General features: G+C 45.5%; 1 protein-coding gene across 1 annotated transcript in view; it reads right to left on the reverse strand.

The window, feature by feature from the left end:
- Positions 1-16496, reverse strand: part of SORBS1 (sorbin and SH3 domain containing 1) — a 174348-nt gene that overhangs the window by 27548 nt on the left and 130304 nt on the right. The window contains exons 19-25 of the mRNA XM_077822822.1: positions 14072-14137; positions 13416-13517; positions 12079-12128; positions 6700-6875; positions 3911-5422; positions 3134-3219; positions 992-1159 (exon numbers count right to left, since the gene is read on the reverse strand). Of these exons, the coding sequence (XP_077678948.1) occupies positions 992-1159; positions 3134-3219; positions 3911-5422; positions 6700-6875; positions 12079-12128; positions 13416-13517; positions 14072-14137 (2160 nt within the window). The remainder of the gene's footprint in view (positions 1-991; positions 1160-3133; positions 3220-3910; positions 5423-6699; positions 6876-12078; positions 12129-13415; positions 13518-14071; positions 14138-16496) is intronic.

Genomic DNA, 16496 nt, shown 5'->3' on the forward strand with positions numbered 1-16496 from the left:
TGGCAATAAAATAATAATATAAAAATAATTAGCAATTTTAGAAATAAAATAATTATAGTTGTTGGTAATATAATAATCATAATAACTAATAATTGATTTAGTTGGGGATTGGTCCTGCTTTGAGCAGGGGGTTGGACTAAATGACCTCCTGAGGTCCCTTCCAACCCTGATATTCTATGATTCTATGAATATCTTACACTCACATGGCACCTTTCATTCTGAAAGATCCCAAAGCACTTTAAAAACAATGGGTTCATTTCTGGCCTCAGTTACACCCATGCAACTGAGAGCAAAAGTTAGTCCTGCACACAGGAACCACCTCACTCATCACTGAAATGCAGCCACCTCTGGGGTGAAATACAGCAGCTGTTTAACAGCACACAGCAATGATACACAACGCTTTAAGGCGGGAAGTGGCATGTGGCCACCTAAACACCCCAACTCTTGTGAAAAGTGCCATGGGAGGACTTGAAAAGCATCTCCTCCTTTGTCTCTTTTAGAGGGACTAAATCATGTAATATTTAGGAAACATGCTGGGAATTCTTCCAACTCTTTCCTAGAGCAGTATGGAGCGTCTTTCAAAAGAAGGAGAACAGCATAATCTATTTCTAACAAAAATACAGGACAGTCACATGACCAGGATCAACAAGACATGAAGTTTCTAAGCATAAGGCACAGACAAGAAGACAATGTAGCAGTCTGATGCAAGGGATGTAAAAGGCCTTTGATTCACTAAAAGTAGCTGATATTTAAACGCATGCATCACAGGTGTGCACCAGCAATTCTCAGCAGGCATGCTTTAACATATACAGCTTGGTATAGAGATATCAATTAATTTACCAGGCACAAGAGCCAAAGCAATTCTAAATGAAGCCAGAATGGGAAAAAAATAAAACATTCTCTGGAGAGCTAATGTCGGCCTAAAGCGCAACATTGTGAGAGGCGAATATTGCATTGGGTCAAGCAGCAGACTGAGGTAACTATAACAGACCTCTGACCCAGATTTCCTCTTTGCTGTATCGTCTACATTTAGGAGGTCCCCAAACCGCTCATTAGTGATAAACTGATGGTGCGTTGGAATAACCCCTGTGTGCCTTCTAGCTGCAATATCAGCTTCTTCTTGCTCACGTTTAAGTCGTCTCTGGTCCTCTAAAAGTTTCTGCCATAAAATTGCATAAAATGGGCAGTAAATCATCTAGTTTAGGGCATTTGAAAACTGCCAGCAAATGTGACTTTAATAAAGAACTTCAGAGGTGCCGGCAAATAGCAGCAGCTTTAGAGAAATATACACGATCAATTCTATCAGCTACACAATGGTTCCCAGTTGATTAGCTTGGCATATAAAATACATTCCATTACAGTGTTTTTAAAAGCAGATTATTGGTAGTTCTTAATGGGATCATTTACAATGAAAAAACTCAGCATACCAAGGACCCGATCCAAAACCAATGGATGTCAAAGGAAGTCTTTCCACTGACTTCAGTGAGCTTTAGATCAGGCCCAGATGGTCATTTAGGCACCTAACTCCCATTGACTATCAATGGAAGTTGAGTGGCTAAATGCCCTTTGTGACTTTGCAGATCTCTCTCTAGTTGCTTATGGCTCACATAACAAACATCATCTAGTAAAACAAGTAATTCTCTCTAACAAAGTATTTCCGACTTCCCCATCCTTTGGCAGATTAGTGGAAATGAGGGCCCTTGATCCCGCATTCCATGGGCGTAAGAGTCCATCCACCTGGATCTGGCTGCAGGAGTGGGGTCCAAGCTTTGTACTAACTCACCCAAGGGCCTTAAGTGCCAATGAATTCAGATCATTGCTATTCATATATTTTACAATGCGAGGAGATAGCAAAAGATGTGTTTGCACAGAAATTAAAAGGAGGGCTTAAAAATATTTCAAAGCAACATGTTAAAATTATTCAAACTCAGAATATAACATGATTCTTCAATGAAAAAATATCCCCCAGTTTAAGTCACTGGCTTTTCAGAGAAGCAGATAGGTGGCTAATTAAAATTAGTAACCTCCCAGAGTGCGAACAGTTTGTATCTTTCTTCAATATCGAATTTAGCCAGTGTTTGGAAAGACTGGGTGGTTCCCTTATGATGTTAGTTTGTATATATACTGGCCAACAATTTCAAAAGGGGCTGGTGAATTTTGGGTGCCAAACAGAGACACAGTAATGTATTCAGAGATGGAATATTCAGCTCTTTCTGAAAATGAGACCCATTTAAAATGTCTCAAATTGGGCACCCAAAATTGGGTATACCCAAAATCACTAGTTGCTTTTGAAAATCTTGTCTTTACTAATTAATGCTTGGCTGAAGAGACTTTGCTGACACCATGTTAGCTTATAGAAAGACCACTTTACCCTCCTGTAAAGCACACCTGCTGAATTATAACAACACAGTACATCCTTACTATATCCTCCTTCATTATTACGAACCTTTGGCCATAACGAACCCAGTACCTTGATCCCAACTACAGTCCCAGAGCCCCAGCCCCACTGTGCGGGGCTCATAGCCAACTACCTGGAGTCCCACTCCTGCAGGAGCTGACTGCCTGGAGCCCTGACACCCACAGCTGAAGTCACAGATGTTACCTAAACTCACCCTCCCTGATTGACTCCTAGCCTCAGGTATCATTATTAATAATAAATTAATGTAGCGAACACTTTCATCTAAGGCCACTTCATTAACTTATTCCAGCAGTGTATCATTCATTTTGATTGTCCTTTCGCTGTAATGAACCCCTGGCTATCATGAACAAAAGGCTTGAATTCCAACAGGTTCATTAGAGCGAGGGTGTACTGTACTTCTCTAACAGATCTCAAAATACTTTGCAAACACTAATGACCCCTCATGTCATCCTTGCATGGTTGGTAAGTATTATTTTCCCTATTTAAATACTGGGTAAGTTGAGGCACAGAGAGGCCAAGAAGTGACTTGCCCAAGGTCGTACAGCAAATCAGTGGCAGATGCAGTAATAGAAATCTGGAGTCCCTTGTTCTAACTACTACATAACACTTCCTCCATAAGTAGGTACAGAGATGCAGAGGCTATGTAAGGGCAAATGGTGTACTTCCTGTATATTTAGCTGTTAGAAATGTTTCTAACACAAGGAAGGGCTTTACCTCTTTATCATCATGACGTCTACGAGTAATTTCTTCTGGAGTTTCCATGTAATCGACTGGTGCAAAATGCCTTGGTGATTCTGAATCTACTTCAAAACAACACAAGGCAGTTAAAAAACAAATGGACTTATCTTGTGTCACCAGAAAGGAAAAAAAATATTTTGACAGCACTACAATTTGCTTCCATTACAGCTGAAAGGATTTTCAGTTGTTGTTGACCAAATTCTTAGTCAGATATTGATAATGTTTTGGAATTTTTTTTTTCCCTTTTGGGCTGTACTTGCGAACATAGATTGAAACAAAGGATAATACAAAGGTGGGAAAGCGAGTAAAAACATAAAAAGACTTTGTGAAGAAAAGATTTGCTGCCATTGAAATATGATTTAGCATATTACTGTCGCCACCCATGCAAACACATACAAACATGATTGCACACTCAGAAAGAGAGACACAATTAGACCTGGAGGAACTGCTCCTTAGAAAACCAAATTAACTGGGTTGATGTGTTTTATTCACACATATGCAAGTGATACGGGATTAAGAATATCTCATTGCAAGATTTTCACATTCTAGGAGTTGCCTTTAAGACAAACTGAGCTGGATGGCAGCTGTTAACGAGTTCTGAACAAAAATGCTAAGCAAGACACGCAAAGGACATCAGACACACGAGGAAAATGAGCATTGGGTGATGCACAGGCGGGTCAACAAAAAATACGGAGAAAAAAGTAAAGTGGGAAGACAGATAAAGTAACAGTGGTAAAGTACACAAAAAGCCACCTCCAGGGTATGTCCTGAGTTCGCTTTGCGGGTTGTTGTTTCTATCCAAGCTGTGATAGAAAGCACATGGAACAATATTCCCATTATTAAAGGAGTCTGGCGTATTAGCTTGGAGAATGGCACTTTCTGGACTGGATTCCATGCTGGGGAAATGGCTAAGCCTTTCCACAATTTCAAAGGAAGACAGGCGCTTGGGGGCCAGAGGTCTGTCTTCACAGCACAGTTTGTGCAGGGAGTGGTGACTCTCTTCCGCCTGGCATCCTCGTGGCTGAGCTGCATTATTCTGGTTCTCAGTGCTATATACTAGTGGGACTCCCAGGCAATCCGGGGGAGGAGTCTTTCTGGGGCTGTGCTGGAAGGGCTTTTTCAATCTGAAGGGAAGCGGGCTCATCAGATAAACATTTCTCGGGAGCGCGTGCCTGTCCCCGTGGGCATCCCCTTTGGAACTGGGATTCTTGGAGGCTTGCTGTTGCTCGTGCCTACGAATGGTGGTGAACCTGGTGTAGGAAGCTGGGCAAGCTCCTTTGCATTTGTTTAATTTATATTTCTGGGGCCCGTTGGCATGGCTGAGGCTGCCGCCACTGTCGTTGGATGCGTTGGACTGGAGATCAGTCTCGTCCGTGCAAGCCGAGAGCGTGTCCATGGGGACAATGTCACTGAGATCTGACGCCAAGTCCTCCACGTTACTGCAGGAGTGAGAGGAGTTGTTGGCCATGCTGGCAGCATCCTTTTCTTCTTGGTTTGGCTTTGGCGACTCCAGGAGGGATTCTGCTGAATAGGCCGAGCTCAGGCAGCTCTTAGACTGGGGAGAGGTGGGCGATTTGCTTTGCCCACTGGAGAAGTTGAGAGCTGGCATGGACCGGGATCTCTGGATCAGCTGCTCAAAGGCGGTGATGCGGGATGAGACAGTGTCTTTGGGGATTTGCTCCGAATTCTCCCCACTGGGGCTCTGCTCACTCCTGTCCCTCAGCTCGTTCTCAAACTGGGATGCAATGTCCCTCACACTGCAGGATGAGATGGTGCCCAGGTGGATCCTGGACCTGTTGATCTGATGCATATTTTTATACAGCATTGTAAACTCCATCCCACTCTTCCTGGGAAGGTAGCCCTTTCTAGAACTGGTGCTGTACTCCTGCAGGCTCAGAGTGCTGCTGGATTTGGTGACATACTCCTGCTTCGATTGCATTAGAAGGTTTTCTACACTTTCCCCTACATTGACCAGGAAAGCTTTTTTGTTATCAAACAAGGCACTGGAGCTACGAAGGTTCTCACAGCTTTGTGCTTTCTCATGAGGCAGCAGGATACCCTTTGTGTCCTGCACAAGAGCAGCAGGAGCAGCTAGTTTGGGTTTGAATTTGGAGGGGAGGATTTCAGTAATGCAGGCTTTTGCAGCTGATAAGGGCTTCTTATGTGTACATGCATGACCTAACATACTGGTATGATTAGCATTAAAGGTTCGGCTATTAACTGAAGAGGGTGCAATCATATGAGCATTCCCACCTTTACGATCCACTGGTAAGCATGCAGAATAAAATAAATACAACCTGTTAGCTTAAATGCTTGAAAGCTATTGAGACAGGAGAGATAACATGCTTCGATGTCACAAAATGCACTTTAAAAAACTGGTGTTCAAAAGAAAGAAAAGCAGAGAGACAATGCACAAGCCATGTTATAAAAGCGAGTGCAAAGATACAGCTAAATTCTGCAATGCTGCGGAGTTTCTAAAATCAGAAGAAGGTCCAGATTCAGGCCTGGAGCATTTGTAGGGCCCAATCCTGCCAAGTGTTGAGCATCCTCCACACCATGCAGGAGGCACTCCGCATCTAGCAGAATGTGGGCCTTAGCAAGGATGCAGAGGGATTAATATTGCAAAAGCAGCCTCACTGTGAGCCAGTGATCAGACCAACCATGGTCCTGCCCACACAACAGCTGCCAAATAAGTTATTCCTGCCAGGGTCAGGCAAGTCAGGGAGCGTCTGCACTAAAACAAGTGGACCACGTCCTCAGCAGTTGTGCTTGCTGGGAACTGGCTGAGCATGCTCTCTGCACCGTTTGCACAGTTATGTTTGCTAAAAGCAGCTGGGAGGTGAAGACAGAGACTCCTAGGTGTGATATGCTATTTTGTAGGAGGATTGGCTTGGAAAACAAAAGAACCAGCTCCTCTGCCCCCAGCCATTTTTAGCTTACAACCAGCTCAGAGATGCATCAGGCTCCTCGGCTGTCCCAGTATGCTACAAACTCCAAGGCAGAGGCTCAACAGTGTCACCAGTCTCTGCTGGGCTGGCCGTTCTCTTTGTATCTCATGGGCTCCAAGGCAATTGCCAGGTCGAGAGGCGTCCCATGCTTCTTTGAGCCAGGAGAGCCCCAGAGTGCATAGCACTGAAATAATGCAGACGTGCTCAGGCCAGCAGACACTGCTTGGCGTGATCAGACTGCACATCAGGAACAGCAGCAACAGAGGGTGGCAGTAATAGGACATCAGAGTACTGCGGGGAGGAAGAAAAAGGGGAAGGTGGTGTTGGCTGACAGTTGGAAAGAGGGAGGCAGAAATAAGGGAAAGCAAAGGGAAGAGTCCTGACCCTATTGGTAAGCTGGAGTTGGTGGAGGATACGGTTAAGGGAAAGCATGGCCAGGCTGGGTGGGGAGAGAAAAGAGGATGAAAGGCAGTGAAAGAGAGAGGAATGACAGGTAGATCTCACTAGGTTTGGATAAGGACCCAACCCCACTTGGTGGTTCACCCACCTCACCGTGTGTAATGGAGGGAAGGGGTCAGTGCTCCGCTAACCTACCTTTAGTGGAAGCAGAGCTAGACGGACGCTTGAGACCACTTAGCCCCTGCAGCGGGATATCACCACCTTCCAGCACACTTTTGTAAATTTGCCTTTCATTCTCCAAGCCAGCAGTGTCTGCTGGCGCTGGTTCCAGCTCTTTCCTTGCTGCCTGGTAGCTGGGTAAATATGCTGAGCTAGAAAATGGGTTAAAAAAGAAAAGAAAGAGAGACTGATTTCTCTCTCTTCCTGTGTGCTTAGAGAGCATCATGAACAGGTCAGAGGAGATCACTCGTGAACCCGTGCTTAGCGGTGCCTGTGATTCTTACACCTCTGCATGTCAATACAGCTGAGGTAAGATTTCTAGCTGAAGACCATGTATGTATTGAAATCACACTTGAAATACTTAGCATTGCTATAGCATCCTCCATTCCACTGTCTCAAGGGGCTGTACAAACTACACCTCTCTTCACACCTGAGAGACAGGGAATTATTATCCCCGTGTTCTATAGATGGGGAAATGGAAGTACAGAGAGGGTAAGTGATTTGTCTAAGGGCAGGTCTACGCTACAGATGGGATTGATGCTCTGAGATCGATCCACAGGCGGTCGAGTTAGCAGGTCAAGTAAAGACCCACCAAATGGACTGCGGATCGCTGTCCAGTCGACCCCTGTACTCTACCCCCGATAAGAAGAGTAAGGCAGACCCTGCCGTAACTCGACCTAAGGTATGTTGACTCCAGCTACATTATTCATGTAGCTGGAGCAGTGTTGCGCAGGTCGACTTACCACGTTAATATAGACATAGCCTAAGGCTATTCAGTGGCCGAACTGGGAACAAAAAACACCTTCCAGCACCTAAGCTTCTGCTCTAACCACTATTTCTTGCTGCCTCCCATTCACAAATAGCATAGACTGTTTCAAATTTAAAAAGTATATTCCTGGGGTTAAATTCTGCCCCAACCTGCATGGCAGATCTCAGTTCTTACGTTCTTTTCTGTCCACATGCACAGAGCTCCCCTGTAGGAAGAGCAGAATACTGGAGTCCAGATCTGCCAGGCAGGTGTAAGAGCAGAATTCTGTCCCTGGCATTAGACTGTGAGATTTATTTTAAAAATAGACATGACTTCATTTGTTTAGGCCAACAGAAACTAAAGTGATTGATTAGAACTCCATGCAGGCCAAGGTTAAGGAATCTCCCTAAAGGCATGAATCTTAGAAGCAGTTTCCCATATAGCATTATTCCTACAGCTCACTGTTCTCTCCCAGACACAAAAGGTCAACATTGCCACAGTATAAATGACTTTTCCAGAGGCAGAAGAGATGCTAAACAGTCAAGCAGGGTGTGTGTTTCACAGGAGCAGATCTCATCTGATACCAGTGCTTGATAGGGTTGCCAGGTGTCCGGTTTTCAACCAGAATGCCCAGTCGAAAAGGGACCCTGGCAGCAGTGCTGACCGGGCCGTTAAAAGTCCGGTTGGCAGGGCTGGCAGGCTCCCTACCTGGCTCAGTGCAGCTCCCCGGAAGCGGCGACATGTCCCTCGGGTCCTAGGCATAGGGACAGCAATAGGGGCTCTGTATGCTGCCCCACCCAGAGTGCTGGCCGGGAACTGCAGCCAACAGGAGCTGTGGGGGCAGTGCCTGCGGGTGGAGGTAGTGCACAGAGCCGTCTGGCCGCACCTCTGCCTAGGTGCCGAGGGACATGTCGCCACTTGCGGGGAGCCATCTGACATGAGTGCTGCCCAGAGCCCGTAACCCGAAACCCCTCCCGCTCTCCAACCCCCTGCCCCACCCCTGAACCCCTTCCCACACCCAAACTCCTTCCCAGAGCCTGCACCCCACAACCCAACCTCCTGCCCCAGCCCCTCAACCCCTCCCACACCCAAGTTCCCTCCTGCACCCTGAACCCCCTCTTGTGCACCAACCCCTTGCTCTAGCTCAGAACCCCCTCCCACACTCCAAACCCCTCGGCCTCAGCCTGGAGTCCCCACTTGCACCCCAAACCCCTCATCCCCGGCCCCACCCCGGTGCCCACACCCCCAACTGGAGCCCACACCCAACCCCCTGCCCCAGCCTGGATCCCCCTCCCGCACCCTGAACCCCTCATTTCTGGCCCCATCCCCGGCACACACCCCCAGCCCAGAGCCCGTACCCCCTCCTACACCCCAACCCCCTTCCTCAGCCTGGAGCCCCCTCCCATACTCTGAACCCCTCTGCCCCAACCTGAAGCCCCCTCCTGCACCCCAAACCCCTCATCCCCAGCCCCACCCCAGAGCCCGCACCCCCAGCCGGAGCCCACACCCCAACCCCATGTCTCAGCCCAGTGAAAATGAGTGAGTGAGTGAGGGTGTGGGAGAGCGAGTGACAGAGGGAGGGGGGATGGAGTGAGCGGAGGGCAGAGCTTTGGAGAAGGGGCGGGGTAGGGGACAGGGCCTCAGGGAAGGGGTGGGGAAGGGGATGGGGCAAGGGTGTCTGGTTTTGTGCAATTAGAAAGCTGGCAACCCTCGTGCCTGAGCATCTTCAGCTAGACACTCCACAATGACAATAATAATAAGATGAAATCTTATTATAACAAAGCTATACTGGGGACAAAGTATGTTCTGGTAAGTTTAAAAAAAATCAAATCATTTGTTGATTTGAGGAAACCATCTGAAAGTTGGCTAAGACCCCATGATTCCCAGATGTATATCTGATTTGTGTGAGCAGCAATAACATACCAACAGATGTATGTGTGTGCTTGGTTACTTGGAAGGGACATGGCACCTGATGGGTACAGCTTCTTTCAATGACTCAGAAAGCCATTGATGGAGTTGGAATTACAAGACATTTGGTCCTTTCATGGGATTTCAGTTTCTAGAGTGGGGAGGAGATCATGAGAAGACCAGATCTCCTATTAGTTAGGGCCCTGGGGTAATAACAGATCTAGAGAAAAGCAAAATACAATTCTTTGGCTCCCAGGCAAAACTTCTATTGGCTTCAAAGGGAACCACAGCCAGAACCACGGAATGGGTACCACAAACACAGCACTATGCAGCCTGAGTCAGGTTTACCCCAATGTCTGGTTGTCAGGTTCCTGAGGAGCCCAAACGGGCAGCCCCAGTGATTACAGGCTGATATTTACTCCCGGGAGGTTCGTGACCTGGGAGCGGGATATATTTTAGCCCAGTAATTAAAGACCAGTGACCCAGGCAATCCTCTCTTGGGGAAACACCTGTGGGAGAGGAAGTGTTCGGGAGACTCCCATTGGCCCATTGTTGACTTCTCCCCCATCATTGCCCACCCTGTGAAACAGGCTGCAGGGCCTGCATCCAGTATCCATGGGAGGCCAGAGCCATCGGCGTGGAGGCTCTATGACTCTGGATCTGGCAGCCAGCAGCATCCCCGTGCCATGACAGCTCTGCTCCACTGAAGCCACACTACAAAGGATTCCTCTGGCCCATGGTCACCCAGGGGAGAGGAGTGGCTCTCAAGAAAGGACAGTAAAGCCCCAGGCAGCATTACCTTTTCCACCTAAGCTCCACAGGGCTGGAAGGGGAACAATGTGCGACTCCTCCCAGGCTACCCATCCCGTCCTCCATCCTCTTTCCCCTCCCACAGCACAGACCCCCAAGTGCTTCAGTGGGGGCAGGAAGAGAGGGGAGCCTGTGCTGCTAGAGGTAGCAACCCCATGCTCTTCCACAGGGGCAGATCCATGTGCAGAGAATACCTTCCCCCTTGCATGGAAATTTCAAAGGAATGATCCCACCCCATGAGCTGAGAAACAAAAGATCAGGCAGCTCTCAGTTTCCTTAAAACATTTACTATGGGCGCAATGTTTGGAGGTAGTCATCTGAACAGGCACAGATGTGATGGAAGTAAGTGACGTGCCTTCACTGAAAATCTAGCCTTGGTGTATCTACATAATACAATGTAATTATATGTACACCAACATAACTTCACATATTAATGTGTACACAGACTTTTGACCATTGTACCCACAGTAAATATTGTGAGGAGAATAGATACATATGGGAAACTGATTAAACAGAATTCATTTTAAAAAATTAGAATGAAACAAACACTTAATCTATATAACTGGTAATTATGAGATTATAACCACTCCACAGAGTTCTACGGAGGTCAAATTCAGGAATTTTGGTTCACTGCTGTCGCCAATAATGAGCATATCATTTATTTATGGAGAGCCCAACTGAACTCCTACAGCAGTCGATGGTGGAGTTTCCTTGGACTTTGGTGAGAATTGGGTAGGGCCCTGATGGAAGAATGAAGCACACTGATTTCAGATGATGAAAGTGATCCAGGAAAGTAGCAGTCAAGGTAATCTGATGAAAGGGAAGATTTACAAGACTTGGAACTCTTTGAGGGCAGTCAGGAATTCAGAATCCTTACCAGTCATTGGCAAACATAAGTGACATGTATATTTTGCAACACACTCTGATGTCCTTTAATTTTATTACCCTGCCTTTGCAAAAATAAAAATTAAAAAAAAATCATGAAATAATGGACTTGATAAGGCCAGGACACCTTCCAAATTATGATAATGGAAGGAAGTTCCTTTGCAAAGTGAACCCAGGCAAAAGGGAACTGTGCAAAGCTAACTGTATAGAACTTCAAAACCACATATCATAAAAAGGCAAGGAAGATGAATATACATGAAATTTGCAGACATCAGAGGGGAAAACATGCTCGTCCCTACTCCCCATCCATCTGGATTGGATAACTGTGCCTAGATAGAATACTACACATCTGTTTCAGTTAAAGAGAATAACAGGTTAACAGGGTGGTGCTAGATCCCCAGTGGTGGTAAATTGGCACATCTGGCTCTGGAATTTCCATCCAACTTTTACAGTAAACTGGTTCCATCTGCAATACATTTGGACAGAGCACATCTCCAGTTGAATCTTCCTCTAAAATAGCAGCATAAAATTGTAGTCTGAGAATTATTTAATTGCTTTCTTTGTCTAGAAAGTTGGAGGTGGGACCACTCATTGGAACATTTGCAATCAAAATGACTAGACATTTTATGGCACTGTGACCCTTGGACAGGACTTATGGTTTTAACTCATCTCACATGAGTATTAGAGAGAATCTTAGCATGGCCCATATAGCATGATCAATTATTTGTAAATTAAATGTAAGAGGAAGTTACAGTTTTCTTTGCTTTTTAAATAGAAGGCATGTAGAACAATGATCGTTTCTTGTTTGGGTACCACTAAACAATAATGATACAATAACTTCCAACTTAATTCAAAACTATATAGCTGACCTTCTACCCTTAACTAAAGCACAAATATCATGCTAAAATTATCTGCATGTGTCACCTGAAAGAACAACTTCCAACATCCTAACAGAAAAATCCCATAATTGTGAAACAAAACAAACAAGTGGTTCTAAAACTTACTAGGATGAGTGGTCTGAGGACGTTTCCAGAGGAGTGTTGCTTGCTGTACTCTGCAAAAGTCCAAACAAAGAAGTCATTGATACACAAAGAGATGCAGAGAAAGGAAAAAGGCTTGCTTAAGTCATTGAGACTACTATATTGGTCTTCGGGAGACATTGAGATTTCAGTTTAAATGCAGTCTAATACATCAATGTCTCTGCGGAAGACCAACAATTTTCTTGGGGTCCTTCGGGGCAGCAACAGGTTTTAAGCATAGCCGATGCCTTTTCATGGTGCCTACTCTATTGTCTGCGAATGAGTCACTGTGAATAAAGCCAAAAGCTAGAAGAGAGAACCAGCTGGGCCAGGACCAGGAGACACATGCTTATAATTATTTCCCAAGGCTTTCCCCCTACACCCTCCGCCCCCATTTTCTTTAAAGGTACATCACATTTCTGCAGCATAATACATTCCTCAGCATTCAAATCAGTATCATCCTGCTAAGAAGAAAAGAAATGGCTAAGCCCGGGTTCCTTCCTTAAGGAGCAATGCCAGCTGCACAGGTTCAGTAGCAAAAGCCAGCTCCCATCAGCTCACTTTTAATCCAGCTAATGCGTCCTAGGCAATTTTGGAAGAAATACTATGTTTACCTTTTAGTCTGTCTCTCCCCCTGTCCCCATATATAGATTCATAAACTGGAAGAAATGCAGACGATATACAAAAGCTAATGAGGCCTTTGAAAGAGCAGCTTTCAAGTCCCAATCAAAATGATTGCAGCTTTAAAATAAAATAATAATAATAATAATTGGAGCATTACCGAATCAATCTTTCTAGTCTAGGATTAGTTCTCATCAGAACAGCGGCGATGGCTGCCCTGCCCAAGAAGGCCGCATCAATTGCAGCTTAAAGACAGTTGCATAAAATCTCGTGCGAAAAATCCAGATCTTGGGGTGGGCACAGCGTCCTGACATAAGAGTGGGGTATGTGTGAAAAAATGTGGGAAGGCAGATTGCTTGAAAGGCACAAGATGGTGACGTGACGTCAACCAAGAATTTCAAGCCAATTGCCGCTGCCTATTCATGTGAAAAATAGTGAGGGGCTTTTGTAGAGACACCAAACTCCACACAAACCCTAGAAAAGGGGGAGGGGGAGGGGGAAACACTGTAGCTGAAATGGATTTCAAGCCAGATTCTCAGCATCATGTTTTATCATTTCTGACAGCTACACAGCAAGCCATGCAATCAGAATGGTTGGGGCATTCTGTACCCGAGCCTCATTTAATAACCGTCCAGCAGTGAATAGAAGAGAGCAGAGAGTTGGGAAACAGGAATTGGCAGCATGAAAAGAAGCGGAAATACCTTCGGTGGCTTTTTATCTGGTGCTTTATAAAGCTTCTCCATTTGTTCTAAATCTGCCTCTAACTCAGTCTGGTAGAGGTAAATGTCTTTTTCTAGATCAGTCTGGTTAAAGAAGGAGAAGAAGAATGGGAAAAATAATGCTTAGGGTTAGGGGAAAACAAAGGAATGTTAATTTTGAAATAAAAGAGCCTTTTTATTAAAAAAAAAAAAGACAAAGATGGTACAGATAAGACACAGAAATTCATCACTTTTCAATAATCGCAGATGCAATGATTTTAGGCATTTAACATTTACATTCAGAGATGCACCAGGCCTGCTGGAATGTAATTGTAAAAACCACAAGTATCATAAAACCCACCTGTACAAAAACTAAACAACAGATAATACTGTAACATTGATGCAATATGCTGTTAGTACAGTTATCATTGCAGGCCAAGAAAGCAAAACAACCACTCAGCTTTATGGCAGATTATGTTTTAAGGACTGCTTATTGAAACAATTTACTGGCCAACTTAATTGTTAGGATAATGAGTTCATGCCAAATTAAAAAAATTAGAGTCATCACCCACACACTCATAAAACCCAAACGATATCAGAGAAAAAAACCACACACACACAGAGTATACTGCGGTACAACATATGTGAGACAGAATTACCTTTCTATCCTCCCTAGTAAGTATAGAGCAATCTCCAGGAGTATAATCCCATATCTTTTTTGGAGGCTGATGGAAAGCAGAGGAGGAAATGAGGAAATGAAGATAAGGAAAGACATCACAGAGAATATGGAAACTGGATTAGAACACAGGGGGATACATTAGGGATTTGCATCAACACTGAAAATAAAATTAAAAAAAAAAAGAGAGGAAAAAAAAGGACAATCTGCTGTAGCACAAATACCGAAGATTAAGGAAGGCCAAGGGCACATGCACAATTTAGGGAGAGGTGTTTTCAATACTGTCTGAAGCCATTTTTTAATTTTTATAAGATGTTTTCATGGATTTTGCACCCCCCAGAGGGAAGGCACAGGCAGTTGTAAAGCATTCGAAACAAAAAATACCCCAAAACAACAAAACAGCAAAAAAGGAAATCACAGTAAGAACAAAGTTTTTGCTTGCTCATTCTTCTTTTCAAAAGGAAGGGGTAGAACAAGGGCCTTTCATAAATAAAAAGGAGATATATTTCCCCCCTCCATCCCCGCTCCCAACTGTGAACACAGACCCCGCTAATGAATGGCTGAATTCCCAGTGCTGGCATTGTAGAGCAATGAGAATGCACAGGTGTTATTTTTCATTTCACCTTTTTGGAGGGGATGGGGGGTAATGAACTTTGTAAAAGAAAATTCAGCCTATATTTTATGGCTTTGGGGTTTTTGTTTGCTTGTTCTTAACTATGGTGGGATCGGTAATGTTGCCGAGGCCTGTTCAGAATGAAATCCTTTTCTCATGATTTCCCTTGCTAATTGGATAATGCCGTGCTACACACACTTCCCAACAGCACAGCTCCCATGTATGGGTGAAGCAGCTGCAACAACTGTCTATTCCCGGGGTGGCCAATCTGGGGCTCCGGAGCCACATGCGGCTCTTCAGAAGTTAATATGCGGCTCCTTGTCTAGGCGCCGACTCCGGGGCTGGAGCTACAGGTGCCAACTTTCCAGTGTGGCGGGGGGTGCTCGCTGCTCAACCCCTGGCTCTGCCACAGGCTCTGCCCCCACTCCACCCCTTCCTGCCCCCTCCCCTGAGCCTGCCGTGCCCTCGCTCCTCCCCTTCCCCCCCATAGCCTCCTGCACACCACAAAATAGCTAATCGGGAGGTGCGGGCAGAGAGGGGGAGATGCTGATCGGTGGGGCTGCTGGTGGGTGGGAGGCCCTGGGCGTGAGGGGCTGCTGACGTATTACTGTGGCTCTTTGGCAAGGTACATTGGTAAATTCTGGCTCCTTCTCAGGCTCAGGTTGGCCACCCCTGGTCTATTCTCTCTCAGTGAATCCAGAATAAACTTGCTGATCATGTTACCAAACAGAAAAAATATCACTTCTTGTTTTACAAACAGAGCACAGTCCTAGGTGTTTACACTGTTCACACAGCTGTGGTATCTGAACACCTGAGAGTCATTGATTGAGACTAGAGAGAGCTCACCAATGTCAGTTTTACTGGAGGTGGAACTGAGCAGCAATCTTGCTCTGAATTTCAGCTTCTGATCTGAATTTCTCCCAAGTTCTGGGATTGACTGGATCTGGGTTTCTGGATTGGGCATATTTCTACTTTTTACTGCCACCTTTTGGGCTGCAGACACTATAAATGACTATTACGAATCCCAAGAGGTCTGTGGCTGCCAGTCATCAGTGTTTAGGGCTACGGAAGACAGCCTTGCAGAGTCAATAGGGGTCTCCCTTTTCTCAGCTCCCGCTTCCCAGTATCAGAGCAAAGAGCCAAACTGCAACTGCCTTACAAGTGTTTGGGTGAAGGTGCTGGTGTGCATTTGACAAGCCGATGGAACTATTGACTGAATGTTATATTCTGTGGACAGGTCCTGAGGAAAATCAAAATTAGGGAATAAGCATGTGGGGTGTGAGGTGGAAGAGTCTCAGTGACATACCCAAAAGGAGTCCATGCTGCCAAAGTATCCTAAACTCTACAGGGACTGAACATCGAATCCCACTCAAACAACTGGGGTATTGCCTGCACGGTCCCATGGGACTGGCTAGGAATGGATTGGCAATCCTGAGCCTCACCTCATCCATCCCAGGATGACTGCTGAGACTTGCTCAATTTCAAAGTCATGTTAACAGGGGACCTCTGATTAAACATGATTTAGCAGTGACATTCGATGACCTGGCCTTCTAGCAGCCTGGAGGAGTACTACTGCTGAGAGCTGTCAGCTGCTTTTTCAGACCAAGCGAGCAGCAGAGCTCAGTTTACAGAGCAGAACTTCAGTGAAGCATTGTTCAACTTGCCACAATTTCCAGTGAGGGACAGATTACTCACAGATTAAAAGATCGCACGTTGCATCAATGCACAGTGTGCACAGATCACGCGTGCGGACTCACAAGGCAGTTCCATCAGCCAAGTGGCTGCACAGCTATCA

This window comes from Eretmochelys imbricata, chromosome 7, assembly GCF_965152235.1.
Source record: "Eretmochelys imbricata isolate rEreImb1 chromosome 7, rEreImb1.hap1, whole genome shotgun sequence".
Lineage (NCBI taxonomy): Eukaryota > Metazoa > Chordata > Testudines > Cheloniidae > Eretmochelys > Eretmochelys imbricata.